Source organism: Lepisma saccharinum, chromosome 5, assembly GCF_977018435.1.
Source record: "Lepisma saccharinum chromosome 5, izLepSacc3.1, whole genome shotgun sequence".
In the NCBI taxonomy this organism is placed as follows: Eukaryota; Metazoa; Arthropoda; class Insecta; order Zygentoma; family Lepismatidae; genus Lepisma; species Lepisma saccharinum.
The window spans coordinates 84,964,238-84,991,195 of NC_139233.1; the positions used below are offsets into that span (position 1 = coordinate 84,964,238).

At 35.0% G+C, this 26,958-nt stretch overlaps 1 protein-coding gene across 1 annotated transcript in view; it reads left to right on the forward strand.

Annotated features, from left to right (window-relative positions):
* The window catches only part of LOC145988126 (cilia- and flagella-associated protein 70-like), a 210,283-nt gene extending 184,312 nt beyond the window's left edge, over positions 1-25,971 (forward strand). The window contains exons 17-20 of the mRNA XM_083122956.1: positions 699-829; positions 11,953-12,073; positions 13,286-13,435; positions 25,617-25,971. Coding sequence (XP_082979082.1) covers positions 699-829; positions 11,953-12,073; positions 13,286-13,435; positions 25,617-25,730 — 516 coding nt within the window. The 3' untranslated portion in view covers positions 25,731-25,971. The remainder of the gene's footprint in view (positions 1-698; positions 830-11,952; positions 12,074-13,285; positions 13,436-25,616) is intronic.
* The last annotated feature ends 987 nt before the right edge of the window (positions 25,972-26,958 follow it).

A 26,958-nucleotide genomic window follows, 5' to 3' on the forward strand; every position in this document is an offset into this window, starting at 1 on the left:
TGCAATTTAATCAACCACATTTCCAGAGAGTACCTCTTCTAGGACAGACCTGTGCATTTATTACAAATCCAGTGTGCTAACCAACTACTCTAAAAGCACTAGATAATGGTTAATGCCCAATTAACACTGCATGCTAATCAAATTCCTCCTGTAGCTCCTTATAGCATGTTGGACTCAATTTCTGTTACACACAAAGACAGTGTTCAATCAGTGTGTGCACATTGTAGAAATTGACTCTGATGTGTTACTAGGAGATTCAAGAAGTATTCGATTCACTGTTTGGATTGCACATGCGCACTCACTGTTTCTAGTGTTTGTAATTTTATAACTTTGCCATGAATGCTGTAACTTTGTAATTTGGTAAAGTGTACTTACTGCTTTCCTTTCATAAGTAGTAATTGTGTTTACCTCTGCTCATAAAATGTTAATAAAAATTATTGAAATCGGGAACATAATTTTAACCAACCTGTATATTAAGCAGCAGTTATACATATTTTCACAAATGGCTAAGTAGATTTTCTGGAGGATAGAGTTGTTTTTAAGGTACTATAAATATAAATTTAGTACAATATGAGCACAAATTGGACTTGGCAGAAAAATAAAGAAAATAGGGAATATAAATTTTACAGGTGTTAGGGGGTGTTGGCATGTTTGGACAAATTACAACAGTAAAATTTTAATGGTATCCTTTTTTACAGGACTATGAATTGTGGTGTTTGATGGGTCATGTGTACTACAGGCTAAATATGATGCATGAAGCCATGGAATGCTACACATGTGTTGTAGATATGACCAGAAGGCCAGACGACATCCACTTAGTATGTTTGAGGTAAGTTTTATGAACTTAACTTGCAAACTATCTATTCTGGGAAAGTTTTCATTCAATAGAAGAGTGTCAAATATCATAACAACAATTATTATTCTCTGATATTATCCTCTGAGGGTACTTTAAAAAAATACTATCATATGCAATGGATAAAAAGTTACAACAGGGGAAAGTCAGTCAAAAACAGGGAAATTTGCTTTATTATTACAAATAAATATTTACTTTTATCATCATGTAATTCCAATTATTGTGTTTATTAATTACATCATGCAAGTGGGGTCAAATTACTAAACATTATGAATGAAAGGTGTGTATGCGAGAGATAGATAAGAGTTTGTCTGAACACATTAAGACATGCAAGCAGAGTACTATTAGTGGGAAGCTGCAACTGCTTCAGTGGCTCCTTGCTTGATTGGATTGGTTCCAAGTACTGTGAAATTATTTTCAAAATATGAGCTTATTGTAAAATAGTTGCAAAAGGTAAGAGGTTAATATGAAAAACAAGGAAACAGTCTTTGAATTCAATATGTTGGTCCTTTTACAGGTTTTCTTTCCCCTATCTTGACTTAGTGAGTCATTCCTTCAAAGTTACCTTTTAACTGTTCCACAAAATTTCTTTCAGTATATAAATGTTCCCTGAAAGCTAGAAATTCCTTTGCAAGATACTTGATTGAACTAATCCAATCAATCCAAACCATAGGTATAACTTGGTGGGGGGAAGGGGTGACCACTCTCCAAATTTTTAGGTTTATTAAAATTGACAATTTAGATACACTTTTGTTGACTTTGTTAACATGTACATATATTGCATGGAAGGAATGGCAAACAGCCACCAGTCAGTGTCTTGGTTACAACACTGGTGAATTAAATTCCTTTTAAAAAATTGTAGCCAGACTATGGAAATGTATTAGTCTGTGTATAATGAATTAATGATGAAAGGTGCCTACAAATATTTACACCTTGGAATTCAAACCTGGAATTCCCCATAAAATCAAGGGTCCCAGATTTGAATCCTGGACAAGTCATTGGTATCTGTGTGTGATCTATCGTCATTTAATTAACCTTTCACTAATCGTCATTGTAATGATTAACCAACAAGTAGAGAAACAACATTAACTAATCAATAATAATTCCTCCTCACATTTTTGTGCAAAGATAAACAGAAGTGACATATAAACTATAAAAATATATTTTCCACCAGTTATTATGTATTATCAAGGTTCAATTATTTTTGTTCCCCTCACAGAATTACAAGACATGGTTGTGGGTCAAGTACCAATAGAAGTACACTAAATTTGACAATTTTGCACTTATAGACACAGATTTTCTCTTGTGAGTAAGGAAAGGTAATGCAACAAAAGTTATTCGAAAAGAAGAATGAATTACCTCTACTTGTTTCAGGCTCTTACGGCCACCATTGAGCAGAAGCTTGCAAACCTCATTTTCTTTCCCGAACATCAGGGTTTCTATGCAATCAATGTTGATTCTGCCAGGCACTTAGAATGAATAAATGAAGAGTTGAAATAATTTTTGTTCAAAATTTAGGAGATTGTGTCCTGCAGTCCTGTAAGACAATGCCATTTCCTATTTACATAGTGTAATATGAACATAAGAAATAAGTAGAACATAATTTAAAAGATTCTGTCGATCAGAATTTATATCACAGAAATGTCTTGCAAACTTGTAATTGTTTTGAGCATAAATACATATGGTGTTGCTATACAACATCAACAATTTTCACAGTGTGTAAAGAACATCAAGCAAGTTTTCTTGGTAATGGTTTCCTTTGTAAAGAACCTGTCTTGATGTTGTGAGAGGTTGATAAATGGCATTGTCTCTCATAAATGTATGCATCTCTAAGGAAAGATTTGTGGCTGTTACTGGCATTCATTTTTTGCTAAAAGATAAGATTCCAAAAATGATAGTATACTGTGAAAAAAATACCATGTAAGTTGAGACACTGATTTTAACCCTTTTTCTTCAGGTAACCCTGCTGCAAATTTCTACTGTTTTCAGTAGACAAAATCTACTGTTTTCAAATGTCTTCTACTGTGTACTGTGAAATGTACTGCAATCCTATTATAGATCTACTGTACAGCTACTGTACTCTTCAGTATGACTACTGTACTGTGCAGTAAGGCTACTGTATTGAAAAAAAACAATGTAAATAATAATGCATAATACTTGCTACAATACATTATAAAATCATTTATTGACTACAAGAATAGACAAATTAATTCTTGACGTCATATTTTCAGTGATTTTGAAGTAAATTGGAAAAACAATACATGAACTGAATTTCTACTGTTTTTCTAATGAATACTACTGAAGTCAGATATATCTTAATGAATAAGTTACTGCAATTCTTTCTTAAGAAAGAACTCAACTTTAAAGCAGCTAGGAGTTTGAATATATGATCACATCAGTTGTTTTTTTTTTTTCAGCATGGAATTTCCATGGTTATTATTATATCTGTGTAATGCAGTTGCAGACAGGATCCATTTTTTGATCAACATAGTCAACAGTGTGTGCTTGTTTTGATTTTTCAAGCATTGAGGGTCAGGTCTTCATTTAAATTAATTTTTTGCTGTTTTCGTGTGAATATAGGAAGAACAATATGCATTTATCATAGCATGAACATATGTTGCGTATAGTATTTCGTGCATTTGCATTAAAGAAGAAACTTGTGAGATTTGTAACAGATATTTACAATTCAAGAATGTCTTGTTTAACTGTATCATACTACATTTTTTCACTTTCCAAAAGGGTCAGCAGCAACCATGAATATCTGATATATATCCTTCCATATATACAGTATACTTCTTCTTTATACAGTGCTACAACTCTCTGTGAGTTTTGGTCAGGTCAACAATATTGTGCCACTGCTTTCTATCTTTTGCTTGTTGTCTCCAATTTCTAACTTTCATTCTCCTCAAATCTTCTTCTACATCACCTTCCCATTTCTTTTTTGGTCTTTCTCTTAATCTAGATGCAAATGGTTTCCATTTTGTTATTCTTTTAAATGTTCAAGCTTCCTCCATCCTTTCAATATGGTCTAACCAAACTATCCTTCGAGATTTTACTTCTCTTAATATATTCCTTAGTTTTATCAATATATTCAGTTCTCTATTTGTTTTTCAAATATGCATTTCCTCTTTATTTTGTCCAAATATCTTCCTCAAAACTTTTTTTTCAAAGATTAGGAGCTGTTCTTCGATTTTTTCTTTAGTCTGCATAGATAACAGATGGTTTTATTATAGAGTTATAAAGTTTTAACTTAGATATCTTAGTTATTAACTTGGTGGTGAACAAGTTTTTATGTGCATTTGCCACTATCCTTTCTTTAATCTCCTCTTCCATAGTATTGTCTATGTTTACTACAGAACCTAGATATTTAAAATACATTTTCAATTTTATTTTCTTCAATTTTAACTGATGTTTCAACTGCAGGATTTCTTGAGCATTTCATGTATTTTGTTTTAGCTGTATTTATTATCAGGCCAGCTTTTCTTCGAGTCTTCTACTAATTTTTTCAAGGTATCTTCCATCATTTACCATGTTCTGGACAATATTATTATATCATCTGTATACGCACATACTTGTTTTAATCTTGTTGCCATTGTGCCTCTCACATCTTGCTTTTTGATAATTCTATCAATTGTTATTGAAAAAGCATAGCTGATAGTGGATCTCCTTGTCTTACCCCAATATTAACTTTAAATCTTCCTGTAGTTTCATTGTTATTCTAACTTGAGCAATTGTATTTGTTAAGATCATTTAAATTAGTTTGATTAGTTTATTTGGTACTCAATATTCCTTTAGGCACTCAAGAATAACTGTCCTCTTTACACTATTATATGATATTGTGTTCATGGCCATGGCCCAACCCTGGAAAATGAAAGTCAACCAAAATTTATAAATTTTTCACATATAATTTCATTTCAGCCACAATAATATGTGTTAATTATTGCATGAATATGATAAATTCAAATTTAAGCTATTTTGTTTTAGGGAACAACACTATTATTGGGGAAAATGTGCCTTGTTTGCCCACCCTGGAAAAAATACCTTCCTTGCTCCTCCCTGGAAAAAAATCCTGCGGACGTCCATGATTGTGCTCATAACATTTTTCATATATTTGTTTGATTATATGGATATTATCTATTGTGGATCTGTTTGGTCTCAAACCCATTTGGTATTCTCCTAATTGTTTTTCCACTATTTCTGTAAGCTGGTTGTACACTTCGCAACATCTTATTTGACCGCCCCGAAATCATTCTAAGTCCCGAAATCGTAAACTTAGCAACATTGCACTTCAGCTCCAGGTGAGAGTAGCCAACTTAGAGTAGGTCCTTCCACTAGACGAAAAATGCTGCGGTGATAGGTTTTCAATTTAACACTTTCCATGAACTTAGAAACTATAAATCGCTATTATAATACGCAATCAAACAGAAATAATAAATTGGAAAAAGAACCTTGAAGGATATTTACGATTCTGCTTGCTCGACTTGAAATTTGGGGGTTTTGAAACACTGAATTGAGTGTTTCTCCACCTGGAGGAAATTGCCATCACGTTTGTGCAGAAAGAAGCAAATGTGTGAGGAGTTTATGCGACATTTTATTTACAATACCTTGCATAATATCGAACAGTTCTCAAAAACATATATTTTACACGACTTGTCGAGAAAATGTGCTTGAAACACAGGAAGGTGGGAGTCTTCATAAACGTCAACATGTTTTTAAGGGTATAACGTCCTTAAGTTAACGTAGAGCAGTTGGTTAGGTGCTGCTATCCTTATTTTTCATCAAGCGTGAAAGGTAGCGGGTTCAAATCCCATCCTTTCCTCTTTCTTTTTTTGTTTGCTGAACAGATACCGTTGATATTAGAATATTTAAAAAAATTAATCTGATGCACACTTGAGGGACGTCCCTTCTGCACATATTTCCCCTTAGAAGTTGGAGATTTCCAGGATTTAAAGTTAAAACTTTTCTTTGTTAGTTATTGTTCATATGTTGTGTTAACACACACATCATGATTAATTCACAAATCACATATATATATATATTCAGGATGCAAAATGTAATGTTATTTAAGTTATGTATTGTTTGTTCTTCACTGACACCTAAAATATTGATTATTTGATTTCGATATACTAAAAAAGATATACAGTTATGTTAAGTAGTGATGTAGTGCAGTGCTGTAATGAATGAGAGAGTTTAATGAGTTCAAATTGCTAAGATTGGTAATTTTATGTCCGTTCCTTCGTAATGACTGTTGTCAATACTAATTAACATAAATAAATGGTTATTGCGACGTAGGCCGATTCGATAAGAAACTACTAATTAGTATTTATATAGTGAGTGACAAACAAAAAATTCAAAACCTCATAATGATCGTTAATTCCTCACTGCTTTGTATCTAAAATGTTTGTCTTCTTTGAACAGAAAGTACGAGTATCATATATAACAAACTTTCCGCACTAACTTTGCAATATTCGAAACCACCATTACAGACTTAGCTCTACGTAACTTGATTCTGCGCATTCCACGTGGTATGTGACTTCCTCCTATCATCGAAATAACTTTCTCTTACTATTTCCTTTCACCTCGTGAAATACAGAGACCAATGTTAACTTCTTAGCATGGTGGATAAACTTTACACCCAACGATATACTCCTGAAAAAAATCCTGCCTACGTGGAGAATCGAACCTACGACCTTCCCCATAAGAATCAAGCACGTTACCTCTTCTCCAGGTAGCTCATGTTAAAATTTGCTACCAGTTTCAAGAAACCAATTCACACATAATGTCATATCTATAATTTCCTTATTGCAATTTTCATGAGGAAATGAATTCAGATAAAATCGAGAAACGCTGAAAGGGAAAAATGATGAACATATCTATTGTTGTTTTGTCAAATTTTGTAAATTGTGTAAAAATTCCGTGTTTTGAGAAGTATTTTGTTGTTTCTTTAAAGTAGGAACAGGAGAGCGAAAAGGAGTCATTTGAACCAGACCCCGTTTGACAAGAAACTTCAGCTCTTTTTCCAAAGACTGTATGAAAAGAGAGAGGAAGGTATGAAATATAAAATATGTGTGACATTAAAACAATGGAAACCTTGAAAGATAATACTAACAAACTTCAAACAATGAAAAACATATTTTCGTGGTGGAAAACTCCAAGTCATTTTCGAAATATGAACTTGATGATTTTCTATATTATGAAGTGGAGATAATGGATGATACGATCCATCAGAAAGATAATTTTAAGTAAGCTACCTCCAACATTTTCAATGGTCATAATTAGTAATTAGGGTCCGGAAGTTGATGAAAAATCAACTTTTTTTCTGACCCTTAAAAACAATGCTAAACCTGATATCATGTCCGTTTCCCTTCAGTTAGAGCAGGAAAACACTTTCTATTTTACATTTTTTTTTTTTTTTTGCATTTTTCGGCCTTTTTTGGCTTTTAGTTTATTTGTCAGTATTTTTAACAGTTTTTGTTGCATTTTTACTTATTTTTGAGGTTTATTTTTCTCCTGCCCTGTTGTTTCGTGCATTTTAAATGCATTTACTAATAAAACTTACATATTTAGATTTCTTGACATGGTCCATTTAGAAAATTCACCATGAATTGAAAATACGGTCAATGGAAAAGCATAATATTATTCTTAAGTGAAATGTTTGGCAATGGATTAAAATACTTTGTGTGAAGATCTACTTTGAGGTTCTTTTTCTGGACACTATTATCGCTTTAATCTGTAGTTTTAAATTAAAATTAGTCACAATATTAAGTGCAATTACACTCTGGTATACACGAAGCAGAACTGTATTTTCGGATGCTGGCCGACTACAGTATCATAGAAGGAGATGAATTGGTTGATTTGGTGTTTTAAGTCAACTTTATGCATAGAAAGGCTAATCGGGACTGGGCCTACAGTTTAAAGTGGGATCCCAACCGAGTGCACAAAATAACGTGAACCGTGTGGTGTAGGGGGATCGTTTGCTTATGGAATGGAAGGTCATGGGTTCAAACCTACTTCTTTGCAAAATCTTTTCCGGGAAGTAAACGGCTTTGGACGAGAATGCTTATCTACGTTTCTTGGATATTTCCGTTGATATTTATGCGATTTATGTCCAGCATTTCCGGATGGAGAAAGTTGACATGTAAGTTCTTAATATGTGTTAACTTATAACAGCTGAATGAAAGGAAAAGTATTTCCTAAAATCCTGCCAATCACTGAAAGATTAAAAACATTAGTAGAAGCATTAGGCCTACTTGAGGCATGCACAGTGGCGACGATTATGGAGTGTGGAGGGGCAGATGACCCAGCACTATGCTAAACATTATCTACCAAGCGAAAGGAACAGTCCTTGCTCCCCCTTCCCCCACCTTGCCCCATCAGTTTTGATACCCAATCGCCGCCACTGAGCATGCATCACATAAATATTTACAGTAATATCATATAATATTATATTACGTTATTAGAACACTTCGTACTCGGTAAATAAAAAGGAAAAAAATAAGGAAAGGGTGGGATTTGAACCTACGATGTTTCGATCTTGACGAAAACAGTAAAAAAACGAAAGTGCTGTCATCTAACCAACTACTCCAGGAGATTGCTAACAGAGAGCTCAGTAAAACACGTTAATCTCAGTTGAAACAACATTGTGCCGGAGCTTCGAATCATTTTTCGCCAAGAACCAAGGAAAAGACACACTTTGCAGAATCGTTTGGTGTTGTGCAAGGTATCTTTAGTAAACATTTCGCATAAAATAATCATAAATTTGCCTTCTTGCATTCAAATGTGACTGCAATTCTTTCCAGGTGGATGAGAACCTGTTCAGTGTTTCACAATGCACATACATTTTCCTATTTTCAATTCAGAACGAAGAATCTTGAAATATTTTCAACATTCGTATTTCTACTTAACATTTTTTGTCTACTGATATATTTTATTACTGCTTTAGGGTATCTTTACTTTATGGAATGTGAAAGAATGAAAAAAAAATCACGAGCGTTTCATTCAGGAAAAAGAAATGTTGCAAAGTTGGCTACTCTTAGTTGGCTCTGAAGTGCTATGCTGCCAAATTTACGAATTCCGGACTTTGAAATTTTTCAGGGCAGTCAAATAAGATGTTGCGAAGTGTACAATAGGACAGAAAATATTTTATATGATATATTTAATAAAGTGATTCCTCTGTAAATATCACAAATACTTCAGTCCTCCTTTCTATGGATAGGGCAAATTATCCCTTCTGACCATATTTGTGACATTTCTTGTTTTTCGCATACTTTTAAAATTAAATTATAGATTCTACGTTTCAATTCTATTCCACCAATTTTAATTAATTCAGGTACGTATAATATTATCTGACCCTTGTGCTTTGTTTCCCTTGAAGTTTTTAATTATTGAGTCAATTTCTTGTTAAGTAGGTGGGCTTAAATTCTCTTTTGTCTCTATTTCTCTTTCTGGTGTTACTTCGCCAGATATATCTGGATTGCTGCAGATCTTGAAAATAATCATTCTATCTTCTAAAAATCTCTTCTTTTTCTGATAAACTATTTCCGTCTTTGTCTTTACAAATTGTGGATTGGGCTGGGAATCCTCTGCTTTAATTTCTTACATCTTTATAGAATTTTCTTGTATCATGAATCCTTCTTGCTTTCTCTATTTCACTAATTTTCATTTGTAGCCAATCTCTCTTCTTTTCTCTGCATACCATTCTTGTTTCCCTTTTTTTCTATTCATAATATTCTCGATTTCCTCTTGTATTTCTATTCAAACACTATTTCCTAGCATCATTCTTTGCTTTAATAGAGTTTTGACACTCCTCATCCCACCTTTCATTTCTGTCTCTTTTTGGTTCCATTCCAAATACTATGGCTGTTTTAATATTTTCCCAATATTTTTCTATATCTTTATTTTCTGCTTTTTCTCTTAGTTTTGTGTTAACTATTATTTTATTTTCTCTTCTCTTAAAACTGTTATTTATGTTAGACTGATTCCATCTAATGCCATTTTTGTCTTTGTGTTGTTGACATATCAACTTTTGCAGAACTATTGTTTTAACTAGAAAATGGTCAGTTTCAGCATCCGGTCCTCTCATTGATCTTACATCTTGTATTACTTGCTCCTTATTTTGATTTCTAAGTACGTACATGGTCTATTTGATTTATTGTTCCGCCGTCAGGGGAAGTCAAAGTTCCTTTGTGAATTAATTTATGTTGGAACATTGTACTCGATATAATCATATTATCTGTTATAACAAAGTTTGCTAGTAAATCATCATTTTAATTTGTTTTGTCATGTAACGAATGGTTTCCTGCAATCTGCTTATATCTATCTATATTTCCTCTTTGTGCATTAAAGTCTCCTACGACTATGGTTATATCATGCTTTGGTATGCGATCAATCATCTCTTGTAATTTTATTCATTACTAGGAAGCCAGTACCAAACTGTCTGATTCTATCATTTGAGCAACTGTAGTAAACTGTATATGTGTAAACTGTAAAATAAAAAGATGTGTTCTTTTTATTTTACCAAAATCTTGCCAGCGTATTTCTTGTACTACTGTAATCTTTATTTGTGTCTTTCTTATTTCTTCAGCTATCATTTGCATCTTTCCTGCTTGAAGCATTGTTTTAACATTCCATGAACCTATCTGTAACACATTATCTCTTGTCCTTTCAACATGCTTTGGTCGTCATAAAGTAGCAGTCCGCACATTATTCCTTTGAGTTTTTTTAGCAGTTCTATTTTTTCCAGAGATAGGTTGCTGGCCTAGGTCAAACCCCCACTTCCTTGGAGGACCAGGATTTTCTGATAAGGGTTTACTATCTGTAGAAGGATTTGCCTATGCCTAAAGAGTTCCTTCTACCCTTTGGCCTTGTTGGTGTAACTTTCCCCTAGCCTTTGTGGATCCCTCCCCTTCCTGTAAGGCAGCAGGAGCAGTGCTTATTTAATGGTGGCACTTTTTCGCCATGTCGCAGTGCTGCTATTGGGCTTTTATGGGGATGATCCTGCCAGGGATCATCCTCCCCAGACCCTGATAGCACTACCGCCTCGGTCCGGGACTGCTTATTTGACACTGTTTTATTTAACCCTTTTCCTTCAGGTAAAGCATTTATCATAGCATGAACGTATGTTGCTTATTTCATGCCTTTGCATTAAAGAAGGAACTTGAAAGATTTGTAACAGATATTTTCAATTCAAGAATGTCTTGTTTAACTGTATCATACTACAATTTTTTTCACTTTCCAAAAGGAAAAGTAAATGTCAGCAGCAACCATGATTATCTGATATATCCTTCCATATATACAGTATACACAGTGTGCCTTTTCAAGAATTCGTAGTAGCAAAATCAGCAAAGATTCATTACAAAATGTTTTCCTCGGCACTTTGTGTAAGTTTATCAGTGATCAATGGTGGCATCCTGTATATATGCACCCCACTCCCACCCCATGCATAACTTACACACATGCACTCCACCCCTCACATACTATATATCTTACTCCACATGCTGACCCCCCCCCCCCAAAAAAAAATAATCTGTATGCACCTATGGATTGAGATAATGGAGAAATTATGTGAGCATGTTAACAATAAAGAATTTGATAATGAAGGAAGTGGAATACTCCAATTACATAGTAAATAATGCCCTCTCATTTGTTGAAACTTTCATTAGCTAGAAATGCTGGTTCCTTTAAAGAGTATATTACTGTTTAAGAATGGCGATAAGAGTCCTCTACATTAAATTTATAATTGAAAGCATTAGAAGGTGCAATTGACCCCTTTGCTCCCCCCTCCCCCATACCCACACACACACACACACACACACACACACAAATGAAATAAAGTTGAAATAGTGTTCGTTTTTGCTTGAGCTACTCAGTAAAAATTGGAGTAAGCTATGACACTCAAATAGTAACTAGATGACCTCTACGACGCCAGAGGTCCTGGGTTAAAATCCTGGCCTGAGCATGGATGTTCTTTGTGAGTGTCCCTTCATGAATTTCCTCATACCATCACCCTTCTTTGAATTTAGCCAAAGTAGCAAAGAAATGAAGTAAAATAAACCAAATGAATGCATCAAAAAGTAACTATGACATTTTTTTTCATCCAGATTAGGCTACTTCTACTTATTGAATAGGAACTTTGTATTAGCCGAGGAGACATATCTGGAAGCATGCAAGCATTCACCTTCACCAGAGAGTTGGCTGGGAGTTGGCAAGGCATGTTATGAGGTAGAGTATTTGAATAATTTTAAATATTACTTCTAATAACTCCACAGGGTGTCTTCTAAGTTTTAAGACTGGCATTGTTACAAGGCATGTGTGTAAAAGGCTAAACAATAAAAGCATAATTTCTTTCATGCAAATAGCTGACCTCTGAGGTGGAGTGGTTAGCACAGCATGCTATGATACCAGTGGTCCTGGGTTCTAATCCCAGCCTGGGCATGGGTGTTCTTTATTTTATTCCTTCATCAATTTCATTATTCCATCGCTCATCCTCATCTTCACATTTAGTCAAAACTGGCAGAAAACGATAGTGAAATAAACCGACAATCTTTCACACAAATACTTTGTACATTGCCAGCCAAAAAACTTAGTAAATGCACTGTGTATGAGATCTGTTCAATGAAGGATGACATATTTTATTTATTTGTTGTTTTTAGAGCATTGTTTTCTACCTTTGTGGTTTAGATTGCAGTTCTCAAACTAGTGTCTATTGGCAGCAGTGTATTTGTCCCTGTTTTTCTCCTTCTCTTAAAGATGTGCTAACATTATTTTTTACTCCAAACAAACCCACATATGAATGACATTTTTTTCAGGAATGAGTTTAGCTTGGTCCCATCTTCGCCAGAGGCATGACATGTTTAGTTTGTTTTTTCAGTCAGCAATGCATGAGCGACACCCAGAAACATTAAGTAACTCTGAAAATATCAACGTAAATCATCTCATTTAGCAGCAGTTTTGAAGTTTCCATAACTGAGATTTTGCACCAGTTTTATGTTGGTTTCCTTAATATGTAGTATTTTTTTATTGTATGCAATATTTTAATATTTTTTACAGTTTAATTAGATTATTGTTTCTTTAAAATTAGATTTGGTAATCAGTTATAAAATTTGATTTAAAATTAAGCATGTAACCAATTACTCTGTTGATAATGATTATTACAACGAACAAGAGCAAGCTCAATTCATACACAGAGTAATCAATAAGTGAAAATTTTGATGAGAACAGAATTTGGCTGAGAAATTTTAGAGGCTGCCAGTATCATGATATCAAACACTAGTTAAGCCATAACTTCACACAAGCTTTTGAATGAGTAACTTAAACTCATGAGAGTGTCAGAAGTAATTTCCTAATTTTAAATTAAAACAAATGTACGTGCCTAATACATACTACCTAGGTACATTGTAGCAGCCTGAATTCAATTAAGTTTTATTTTGTTAGTTGCAGAAATATTCAGAAGCAGAAGAGGCTTTAGCAGAGGCTAATATGCTGGATAAAACAAATAGCATTACTTGGGCATATCTGTGCCTGGTTAATTTACGCCTGGAGAGAAAAGTTCAGTCTGAACAGTGTTACAAACAAGCCCTCAAAGTAAGCTTTCAAAGTACTCTTTTTCACATTAAATAATTACTACATATAATACTTACATAAATAGCTTGCTTTCTCCTTAAGGTTTTTTGTGTATAAATATAGGAGTATTTTGAAATATTTTAAAGATGTACACATGGTGAACATAATCCAAATTTGAGAATTTAAAAGAATAACTTATTTAGTTATATGAAGGTAAGAATGACAAAGCACCTGGCATTGATTTAATACCAGCTGAGTTAATTAAATATTGTGGGAATTTGTTAATATGTCAAATTCGTAAATTAATATGTTTAATATGGAATAAAGAAGAAATCCCTCAAGAGTGGAAAGAATCGATCATTGCTCCTGTGTTTAAAAAAGGTGATAAAATGAACTGCAATAATTACCATTGAATTTCTTTACTGTCAACATCTTAGAAAATATTATCTAACATCCTTTTAACAAGACTAACGAGTCATTCCATATGAAATTAACACAGCCCACAACCTGACCAACTCCGATTTTCATGAAATTTGCGGAGTTGAGACCCTGCAAGGAACTTAGTAACTATGAAAATTTTGAGTGTTGTGCATCTTTTAAATGTTAAATTATTTAAGGCCAAATTCGCATAAATTGCCCTTTTTGAGCCTGCTTAGTTATACTAAATGTGATGTAACTGCGCCCCTATTTCTCCTAGGAAGCTAAAATAAAGTTTATTGTACAGGGAATTGAATAAACTTTCCAGTGATATATAACAAGCCTACCTTTGGATAAAAATATAATTTTGTCACGTGACCTTGACCATCACCAAAAATCGTGAAATAAATATATTTGCTCCCTCATGCCATACTCTAAAACATATCATAAAATAATTCTGTTACTGCAATGGAATCATAAGATACAAAATAATATGTGTAACTATGTGACTGATAAAAGCCTCATTACATCAACTATGATGAGTCAAATGTCCCTTATTACCACTTACAAAATGTAAAGGAGTTATCCTGGTCATGAAAGAAATAGGTTAGGCACAGGGAGATCCCTAGCTGTGTGTGTCAAGAGCAGGTCCAGCATATTCTTCACCGCCATATTGAATTCAAGGCAATCATTTCAAAGGAAAGGGAGTGATGAGATATATCAAATCAGTCTAGAATTTCACGAGAAATGAAGCTGTGAAGGTTTTTCCAAAGTATCTCTAGCCAGCAAAAAATTATCCTCATATCCTTCACTTACGATATATGCACATTATAATGTTGTCAATGTTCCTATGAGCACACTCGTTGACATCTCTCACACTCACATATAACATTTGGCAATGTAGCAGGTGCAACATTATCGCAAGCAGCAACTATGCCTTCTCTCAGATGGTATCACAGACCTTTAGTGCATGCACCATTCTCTTCAAATGTTTCTGAAGGTAAAAGTCCTCCTAAGATGTTAGATCTGGGGAATGTGCAGGCCTTTTAATAGATCCCCGTCTGCTCATCAATCTACCTAGAAATTTACCATGATGAAATTGCCACAATGTCCACATAGTGTGGTCACAATCTGTCCTATTTCAAAACTCTGGAAAAGTGCCATATCCCATAAGCAAGGATGAAAAACCTGTTCACGTAACAAATCCAAGAAACCCTCACCATTTAAGGTTTCTGTTGTTGAATATGGACCAACCATTCTCGTTCTCCATACACTATACCACATCATTAGCTTACCAGCAACAACCATTCGACTGGGATCTGTCTACTGTAGATTATCAAATCACAGGTATTGTATATTCTATTTATTAACTTTACTGTGAACATAAAAATTAGCCTTGTCACTGAAGAATTTTTCATCTCAAAGGAAGTGTCACGTAATTGTTTGAGATACTTTTTCCAATATTCTTCACTATTCAACTATTTGGTGAATGTCGCTGATTAAAATCATATGCAAAGGTGCGTATACTTCTTTCTTTCCTGAGATGTCAGCATGATCTCGATGAGTTCCTAACACGTTAGGAGCATTCTACTTCACCGCTTCATTTCTCATGAAATTCTAGACTGATTTGATATATCACATCACCCCCTTTCCTTTGAAATGTTAGCATTGAATTCAACATGGCGGTCAAGAATATGCCGGACCTGCTCTTGACACACACAGCTAGGGATCTCCCTGTGCCTAACCTATTTCTTTCATGACCAGGATAACTCCTTTACATTTTGTAAGTGGTAATAAGGGACATTTGACTCATCATAGTTGATGTAATGAGGCTTTTATCAGTCACATAGTTACACATATTATTTTGTATCTTATGATTCCATTGCAGTAACAGAATGATGTTTTGATATGTTTTAGAGTATGGCATGAGGGAGCAAATATATGTTTTTCCCGATTATTGCTGATGACATGTTTTGAGATATTGAAGGTCAAAGGTCAAGGTCATGTGACCCGAATATATTTTTATCCACAGATAGACTTATTATATATCACTGGAAAGCTTGTTCAATTCCCTGTACGATAAACTTTATTTTAGCTTCCTAGGAGAAATAGGGGCGCAGTTACATCACATTTAGTATAACTAAGCAGGCTCAAAAAGGGCAATTTATGCAAATTTGACCTTGAATAATTTAACAATTAAAAGACGCACATGACTCAAAATCAGAAATTATGTTACTAAGTTCCATGCATAGTTCCAAATCCCCAAATTTCATGAAAATCGGAGATGGTCAGGTTAGAGATTCCACATATTTGTGTTGATTTGGCATGGAATGACTCTACCTTCATATGCTAATGAAGTTATAGGTGATTATCAATGTGGATTTAAACATAACTGTAAAGATCAAATGTAGATCAATTTTTTCACATCAGACAGACAATTGAAGAAGTTGGAAATATAATCAAAATGTTCATCAGCTATTCATTTATTTTAAAAAAGCATATGATTCAGTTAAAAGAGATAAATTATATAATATATTAGTCGAGTTTGGAATACCTAAAAAGCTTGTTAATATGATAGAAGTATGCAACAGTGAAATAGAAAGTAACATTTGTGTGGGTATTAATGTGTCTGACAAATTTACAATTCATGATGGGTTAAAACAAGGAGATGCATTATCTCCATTGCTCTTTAATTTTGCCTTAGAATTTGCTGTTAGGAAGTAAATGAAACTAATGTAGGACTAAAATGAAATAGTGTGGCTCAGTTATTAGCATATGCAGATGATGTGGACTTACTAGGGGATGATGTAAATACAATTAAGATTAATGCTAAAGTATTTTTAAAAGCAGCTAAAGATATAGGTTTGGAAGTTAGCAAAGAGAAAATTAAATACATGCTTAGGCCAGCCACACACTGGATCTGATACGATGAGTCACAACGAGTCATGGTACGATGCAACATGATGAGGCATGACGAATCACAACACGACAGGATACAAAGCAACACGATATGATGATTTACTTTGCTTCCGACAAAACAAAGCAAATTTTTATTATTGTTATCATTGCTTTTCTTTGGAAAGACAGTTTTTGGTACTCTACAAGTTGGTTTGTTGTTATTATGTCTTATCATAAAAACTGCTCTAAATATTGTGGTATATAAATGATCATGCATATATGTACACACACACAAACATACTTCTTTCGTTAAAATAAAATTATTTTAGTTTTTAGTTTCATTCTCACATATAAAAGGTTACCGGTACAGCATGCTATTGCATACCAACTGAAAATAGCACTCATTTTTATTAGTATTACATACAAAGTAAATTTATAAACACAAGATCTATCACATCTGTCATATCAGGAAATTAGGTTCTCATTTCCAGCTTAAATGAATAGCACTCACCACAATATATATATTGTTTTCTACATTACCGGTTCGCCCACCGACAGGAGACAAATTTAGAACAATAACTTTATTTTATCCCTTTCATCTATTCTTTACAAGAATTATGTAACAAGGAATGGACTTTTGTATGGTGCATTAAATAAATAAAATGGATGTCCAATATCGCAGCAGGAACTGAGCTTTGCCAAAATGGAGTTCTGGTGCATCCTGGCTAACTTTAAGCATTGCACCCCACCAAAAACGATTAGCTGCTCTGGATCAAACTCTATTATTTTTATCCCTGACCCCACTGTCAAACTTACATGTACCGAGTGATTCAGAATTCCTATTACACACTTCTAGGGGTTCTAGAGGGGACTTAGTAAATCAATTTTTGATAAGGAACCCATGTCCGGAAATGTACCATTTTGGTACTACACAGATGACAAGATCACATAATTTCACATCTCTTACTTTAGCTGCATCACTAAATGAGCTGCTCTATGTGGCGAACCTGAAGTTCGTTGCAAACAGTGTACCTCCGAAGGATGTTTGCATAAACACGCTCAAAAATACCTGGTGTGTGCTGAATTGTGTCGGCTGCAGCCAGAACTCATGCAACCAGGTCTTCCTCCGACATTACAGGAGTCCAGTGGCGTACGCAAGGGGGGGGTTACCGGGTTTAAACCCCCCCTTGATTTTTTGAAATATTTTGGAAAATGCTGTAGAAAAAATTAAAAGTGGCTAATTTATCATAGTCAAAGATCTGCGACAGTAATAATAATAATAATAATAATAATAGTCTACCAATAATAATAATTTGAATTATTATTTCCATGCAGCATGGAGAAAAACACAACATTCCAAACACAATCTAAGCGGCCGCAAAATTCAATTTTGCAATTTTTTTGCAAAAAAGTCGCGCAGTGACTCTCGCGAGAATTGTGAAAATTCCTTGCTTCGTCGCAGGTAAAGGTAATGTAAATTTCCCCGTGCATAAAGCACCGTGCCATGAAGGCACACGTAGTAGTGTGGTGCGCCACACACATTCTCGATCTCGGCCATTTTGCAGGGGATGTGATCAGCACCATGCTCCGACAGCCTTTATCCCCAAGGGTTGCTCTCAGGTACCCATTGATATGAGGCTGGGTGCGGAGACAAGGCTGGAAAAATTCCAACCAATTCCGGGAATCGAACCCGGATCTCCCACGAGGTTGTCAGACTAGACCAGCGCAGTTCCGTGAATGAGTTTCATATTTTGATTATTTCAATGAATTTAATATATTTGCTTGTTTTTATGGATTTTCTTCACACTTGAAATGTCTCACCTATCATATACAAATAACCGTTGACTAGACAATTATTTCGTAACAAAGAAACAAAAAAATGTAATTTTGTTCTATTGCTTTCATAAATATATTTATGTAGATCTCTACTACTTAATAATAGTAGTGATATAAGTAGTAACAGCAGCTGCAGTAGTAGTACTATTAGTAGTAATTAAATTAATTAATTAATTATAAGTATTATTAATTATTTACTTATGATTATTATTAATTAATTAAAGTATAATAAAACAATGGTAATGTGAATTTGTAGAAATTTTTCGATATAACCCCCCCCCCTTGATGAAATCCTGCGTACGCTACTGCAGGAGTCTCATACACAAGACTCTTCATGTGGCCCCATACGAAAAAGTCAATAGGAGTTAGATCTGACGATCGTGGTGGCCATGGAGTTGGTCCACCGTGAAATGTCCCCGTATGTTTGACTGAGATGTTGTCGGACGTCATGGGAAAAGTGTGCTGGTATGCTATCATCATGTTGGGACCACATGTGCTGGCAAATGTGCGCCAATACTTCTTGCAGGAAGGTCAAGTACCTCGGACCCATTAGGCAGCCTGGAAGTAGGTACGGCCCAATCAGATGACCATCGATGATACCAGCCTATACATTGATGCCAAACTGTTGCTGAAATCCAAGATAATGTATGGCACGAGGATTTTCATCATCCCAAATATGCCTGTTCCGACTGTCGAAAACACCTTCCCTGGTGCAATGCGCTTCATCCGTAAAGAGAACAAGCTGAGGAAACTGGGGAACTTTCACACAATGGTGTAGAAACCATGCACAGTAGTTGACACGTGGCACAAAATCTGCCAGACCCATTGCCTGTACCCTGTGGGGGTGGTAAGGGTGAAGCTGCTGGTCATGAAGAATATGCCATAATGCCACTCTGAGACACATTCATGTGAAGTGCAATGGTGTGAGTACTCGTCGATGGGTTCTCGTCAGTTCGATGAAGGACCTCCTCTTCAACGTCAATAGTGCAGCATGTCCATGGAGCACCACAGTCGACCCTGTCAACTTTGAAGTTACCTGTTTCTCACAGCCGTTGCTCTAATCGGACAAAAATGGTATGTCATGGAGTGACACGATGTGGAAAACGCTCTGCATACAGACGTTGCGCAGCTCTACGTCCAGCTTTGCCGTAAATGAACAACATGTCGGTGTTCTCGGCAAACATGTATTCAACCATACTGTACTGTCTTCTGCAATGACTGAATAGCAACTGATGTGAAGGTCAAAGCACACCGGATTGTAAACAGATGATGTTGGAAGCAGCACACATGACATCAGGTGACTGAAGACGACACCCTCTGTCAATGTGGGTTGCCTACCGTGAAGCGTGACATGTGAAATTATGTGATCTTGTCATCTGTGTAGTACCAAAATGGTATGTTTCCGGACATGTGTTCCTTATCAAAACTTGATCTCCTAAGTCCCCTCTACAACACCTAAAAGTGTGTAATAGGAATTCTGAATCACCCTGTATATGTGCTGTCAAGCAATACAGTGATGAGTCACATGCAGGTGGTCCGCTGAGAAGAAAGGATTCGCACATGGGCAGAGCATTTTGTCGCATCGTGCTCCTTCAAAACCAAATTCCCGCGACCTTCACTGTTTTGTCACAGACTGTCGCAACGCGTGTGGCAGCTCATAAGGGTCCCATGTTAAACATCTGCCAAGTTGGTTTGCAACAAAATTGACTTGTCACGTCTCGTTGTGTCAGATCCGTTGTGCGGCTGGCCTTACAGGTCAAAACCAAGTGTTAGGTAATAATCAAAATCTAATTATTGATAACAACTTGTTTGAACCAGTTTCCAAATTCAAATTCTTAGTAATAATACTAACAAATGAAAATCATATTAAAGGGTATATAAAAACAGGCTTAATTCAGGAAATGTGTGTTATTTTTCTCCTTGATAAACTTTTATCTTCTCGCATAATGTCTAAGAAACTAAAAGTTAAAATATACAAAACAGTAATTTTGCCTGTAGTATTATATGGATGCAAAACCCAGTCCCTTATATTGAAAGAGGGACATAAAATGAGAGTATTTGAAAATAAGATCCTTAGGAAAATATTTGGACCTAAGAGGGATGAGGAGACAGGTGAGTGGAGAAGGTTACAGAATTAAGAACTACATAGTTTGTATTCATGTCCAAATATTATTAGAATGATTAAATCAAGGAGACTTAGGTGGGCAGGCCATGAGCATGAATGGGAGAGGAAAGAGGAGTTTACAGGATTCTTGTTGGGAAACCTGATGGTAAGAGACCTGTAGGAAGGTCAAGATGAAGATGGAGAGATAACGTTGAGATGGACCTAAAGGAAATCGGTAGAGATGGAAAAGAGTGGATAGATCTTGCTCAGGAAAATTGAAGGGAAGAAGCCCACAAAAAGTCATTTACATATATCCTAGGACAGGCATTTCCAACTTCAATCAAGTAGTGATCTACTTTTTATAGTTTCAACAGGTAGTGAGCTACTATTAATTGTCAAGCACTATAAGGAAAATATACAAATAACACAATAAATATACAATAAAAGTAATATGTGTTGAAATGAAATGGCTTACCTTTTGGTTTTCGTTTTCTAATTTTCATCATTTTCTAATTCTGGTTTCTCGGTTCCCCTCTCCTTCAGAAAAGATTTAATTTTACTCAGCAAACTACGAAATCTTTGCAAAAATGTGTTCCTACTCAGCCACCTGACATCAATGTGAGAAATGATATCAGGTTGCCCTTCCTCAAGAATGAGATTAAATAGCAGCCTTTGAAGTTATTTTCCACAAATAGAATTTGCTATTTTAAAAGCTACGTTTATGACTGTTTTTGTGTTAAGCCTTTTGCTTGCCAAAACTTGTTGATGGATAATACAGTGGTATGCAAGGAAATCAGGGAAGTCTTCATGCTCTCGGCCATTAACATGCCTGGTCACTGATTTTGCCCCATCAGTAGTAATGGAAACAAGATATCATTCCTAACAGTTCTTCTTTAACTTTAAAATCTACCAAATCCATCCTAATGAAAGCTAGTAACTGAGCTGTGTCTCTGATGTCCGTAAATTCGTCCAATTTGAGTGAGAAAGCAACACAATAGAAAGATCTTTCAACAATTGTTCAGTTAAGTTTTGACTCATTTTCTCGATTCGCCACACAACAGTGTTTCTTGATAATTGAACATCTTTAACAGCAGCTGAGATCTCTTTCTGGTTCTTATTTCCCTCAAAAAGATTATCAGCTATTTCTAGAAAACACTCTATGACGAATTCCCCTGCGATAAACGATCTGCAATTTTTAACTATCAGGTGGCTAACTTTGAAGGAACACAGGGTAGCTTTGATAGATTGTGAAGTTGGTTTCATCATAAATTGTTATTGAGCAACTAAATTTGATATAAGTTCTTTCAGTTTAGCTTTACGAATGTCAGTTTTGGGCGGAAAATCGGCATCGTATTTATTGCTATGCAGTGCTTTACAATGACGCTCTAAATTACCATTTTTTGGCAATGATATTGAGGCGTTACGAATTAAACAACAACCTTTGTCTTTTACTATTACAAAAAAGTACTGGCTTTCCCACTCATTGTGAAAATGGCAGCTTTTGCTCTTTTTAGGAGCACTCATTTTCTATTATTATTCCTACCTGTTCAAACAACGACATTACACACGCACATATGTATAAACACATTTGAACATCAATCACACTGTCACACACTCGCAAAAACACACTGTTTTCACCTCTTCGACAGGCAGTCACACAGACTCACTCTAAACCTGTGAGCACAGCAAGGCGACTGGGAGTCAGCGCTAATCTTTGCCTGTATGGCTGAGTCATACATGCTGGCACCAGTAAGGGAACAAAACACGATGAAGTTCAAAACTGCGCCACTTAAAAAAAAAAATTAAAAAAAAATAGGGAAATAATAGCAGTGATAAATATTTAGAATCTGTTATTTGCATTGAAAATGAATCAATCCATTATACATTATAGAAGTTGAATTCAAATAACGTATGTTCGTATAATTACTATAGCTAACTGCGATCGACCACAAAACGTCTCGCGACGTTTCTCGCATCTCGCGTTGAACATTCCTGTCCTAGGACATCAACCTGGACAGTCACCCATATGCAGAAGAACCAACACCGATTTCTGCAATATGATGAACATAGTACAGCCATACAAACTGCACAAGTGGTGAGTGCATCCTGAATATAGGGACTAGATAGCTGTGGTGAGTGTGCAATTAGTGTACAGACCGAAATTAGTACAGAATCAAACCCCCTGAAGAGAGAGTACAGAACCAACATCTCCATGCTGCAGGCTGCTCATCTTGCTGAAATCAGGTGTCATTCACTGTGTGAACTTGCGTGCAGAGAAGACTGCCACCAAGAGATGAAGAGCCTGTCAGGACCATATACCTCAGCAGCTAGTCAATAACACCATCTACAAAGTCATAAGCCTGATCTGCTTCCACTGGGGCCCATCAGTGATGCTGTCTCTCCAGTTGTCAGGCCCGTCCGTGTCGGTCAACGACCATCATCATTATGAAGGCTGACATCAACGATCTGTTGAAACATGTCTTTTGCAACAACTTCATACACACAGGTTCAACAAAACTATGCTGCATAACTAACTAACTCTCTAGACTTCTTAAACTCGAAAGTTCATGGCTGCAGCAACATAGACCTTCCATTTGTCCCTATCTTGAGCAAGATCTATATACTCTTTTCCATCCCTACCAATTTCTCTATAGTCCATCTCAACGTTGTCCCTCCATCTTCGTCTTGGCCTTCCTACAGGTCTCTTACCATCAGGTTTCCCAACAAGAATCCTGTAAACTCCTCTTTCTTCTCCCATTCGTGCCACATGGCCTGCCCACCTAAGTCTTCTTGATTTAATTATTCTAATAATATCTGGGCATGAATACAAATTATGTAGTTCTAAATTATATAACCTTCTCCAAAACTGTGCTGCATGTATGGCAATTTTAAAAAATAACAGGTGTGTAAATAATATGCATGTACATTGACAAATAGTGTGCACATAATTATCTGATCTAGATACTACAGATAGTTTTGTCTTGTAGACACTTTCTACAGTCATGTGTCAAGTCCAAACACATTTTGCTCTCCTTGGCTATAGAGCATGTATTATCACAATTTCCCCAACTTTAACCCATGCAAAAATCTAATACAATATTCTTCATTGTTGATGAAACTCAAAATTTGATGTGAGAAAAAAATGTTACACCAGAAGCTTTATGCCGGTGTTTCTCATCCCTTTCAATTGTACATGTCTTTAAACTAACAGTAAATCATCCGTGAACATAAGAATATACACAGACATGTTTCTCTGGCATCTAGAAAATAAGGAACTAAAGAGATCGTCATCCCCCCCTTCTCTACTTTCACTCGAGAGAAGTTGTTACTCTGCCACTAGCCTCACAGCAGCATGTCCTTTAACATGGACAACATCACAAATAGAATGAAGATAGGTAAAACTTACTAGTGTATTAATACGTAATCAGGCAACAAACTTCAGTACAGTGATCTTCAGCATGACTTTGCTTTCTATAGGCTATATGTTTTTGGTGAACGTTTTCTATTGCAAATTAATGCAAATAAAATGATTCCCTCGAGTTCCCTGATACCAAAACATGAGATAATTCAGACTGCTCTACTTTGGTCAATAATTGTGTACTTGACCAATTCTAAATTTACAAAGGGAAGTCGAGATTAGCGCAGATACTTGAAATTCCAAGAACTATGTCTGACCTACACGGAACTTTTCACAAGGCAGACCTTCTTGTCTGCGCGGGATTCAAAAGAGAGATTTTCCACAAGGACTGAAGAGACAGAAGGAATAATGCCGAATGTGTCTAATGCATTGTCTTGGCACAGAGTAAGTGACCTTCGTCCTGAAACTGAATAATTGCTTCAAGGCTAAATAGGTGATCTCAAGGTAGACAAAGTTTAGGATGTCATTTCCCAGATTTCTACTTCTATGCATTCGTCTTTCGAAGTAGTGATGAGTTTGATTCATAATCATTATTTTGGACTCCTCAACTCTGAAAGCACAGGTAGCTGAATTTTAGATCAAAGGGGGTCTGGATACCCTAACCCTCCTGCTAGTTAGGCTTATGCTGGCAAGATGCTCACAAAAGTATGTGGGTAGAGATATGTCACAAGATTTGTATGGATATTGTTAAATCCAATTTAAAAGCAGGTTTATTCGATCACATTGTGGAACAGCAACATGGTATTAAAATGAGAAATATCTTGAGAAGAAAGTAAGAAAAGAAATATGGTTAAATTCCTGGGAAATAGAATTTATTAAAAAGAAAAACAATGTGATGAAATTATGACAAGGCTATTAACTTTGTCTGAATTCTTCCTTTGCAAATTACATTCATGAAGGCTAAGCTTTATTGTCCAAGCAACAGTGTCCATGGGTGTGCTATTTCAACTTTTCACTCTTTTAAAGTCAAGGACACGTTTCTTACAATATCTGCTGCCAGACTCTGGTTTTTAGCAATTATCTTTACACCATATCATTGCATCAACTATATTTTTATCAAATATTCTTTTGAACTTTCATGACTAGATGGTTTCATTTTTATTTGGAGGACACTGTGTAAACAAACTAAAACGTTTTGCTAACAATTGTTCTAATCCATGTAATTTAATGTACACAGAAAGAAGAAGTGCATGATGAACACACAATCATGAATAACTGGAATGGAGACTATGTCCAATTTGAGAACATTATACACTGACATTATTTCCTTCAACTTGTTTCTAGTTCTAAAATATTTGAAAAATATTAGAATATCCTGTAAAGTGGTGGAATAAAATACTTTTCCCATAGGGCTACTGGTACCTATTGGGGAGTACTTTTCTCCACCATTGAACATTGAACATATAAATTTAATATGCAATAATTTTGTGTCTATGTAATACCTTCATTAATACATTTGTTGTTTTCACATTTTAAATTTATTTTACAGTTTATTTTTATAAAGTGAAATTTTGTTTTGTTCATTGCAGTATAAACTTCGAGACAAACAGTTACTGGACCAAATAATTAAGTTAAGGAAGAAATTGGGATACAAAGATCAGATTTTGACCTTTGATGAAAATGAAACAACAAATACACCATAAATAGTTAGCTTCGTGTCTGTCTGTCTGTCACAATATAATGAATTAATAATTTCCATTTTCTTCACAGTAATGATTACTATCTTTAAAAAAAGATATAATGCACAGTTAAAAATAATCCTACTACAGTAGTACATTGGTATGTTTTTAGTGAAAGGCTAGTATGTTTTTAATGAAAAATTGTTTTATTTCTAATTGATTAATTTCAATATTCATTTTACAAGAATACTAATGCACAGTTAAAAATAATCCTACTACAGCAGTACATTGGTATGCTTTTAGTGAAATGCTAGTATGCTTTTAATGAAAAATTGTTTTATTTCTAATTGATTAATTTCAATATTCATTTTAAAAAGGAAAATTGTACCACCTATAGTTAATGTGTTTGTTTTGAATGAGGATCATAAATAAAATTCACTGAATCAATTTGTTACTACTAGTCTCATTGGCAGGGGCATATACAGGCCCCAGTGTATGCAATGCAGGTAAGCTCAAAGCCTAAGGGAGACCAAAGAAGAGTACAAATTATTTTCTTATTTTTCATGTGCAACATTTACACAAATTTTGAAGATGAATTACATGGACATTTTAACCCATTTAATGTTGTCTTGAAAAAAGGCACTGTTCTTATTTTTTTCCTCTTTGCTTTGTACTATCGACATTAATCTGTTAACAACATTTCTTCAGAAACTCTAGAAACTATTAATACATTTTTATCTTTCTTGTTTTTTTTGGCACGAACAATTATCGCTTTTGCAAAGACTTTGAAGTAGAAGGTTGTGATAATGAAAAGTTTGTCTCATTCATAGTTCAGACCTAAGCCTATATTGTTGTTTATAAAGTAGCCAATAAGCGATCAATTGACAATTTCTTGCGATGAATGTGAATGAAAACTTTCTTGGTTTCTGAGAAATTAAAGATCGAGGCACATCTGGATTGGAAAGAAATGCTATAACAGGAAAAGGGGCTTTCATTAAATAAGTGTCTTTCTGATGGTGCTGTGATTTATAATAAGGTTAAAACAGAAAATGATTAAATACATTCTCTGAGCAGCCCATAATTTAAAACTACTTTGAATGATGATTGATACATGTCAAATCAAATCACTGAAGTAAGACATTTTTATGAAACCCTTAAAAAGTTGTACCATTTTACTAGTCAAAAGTGGAAAACAATAGCAACTTTTAGTTTGAGGTACACTTAAGAAACTTTACCCAACCCCATTTTCTTC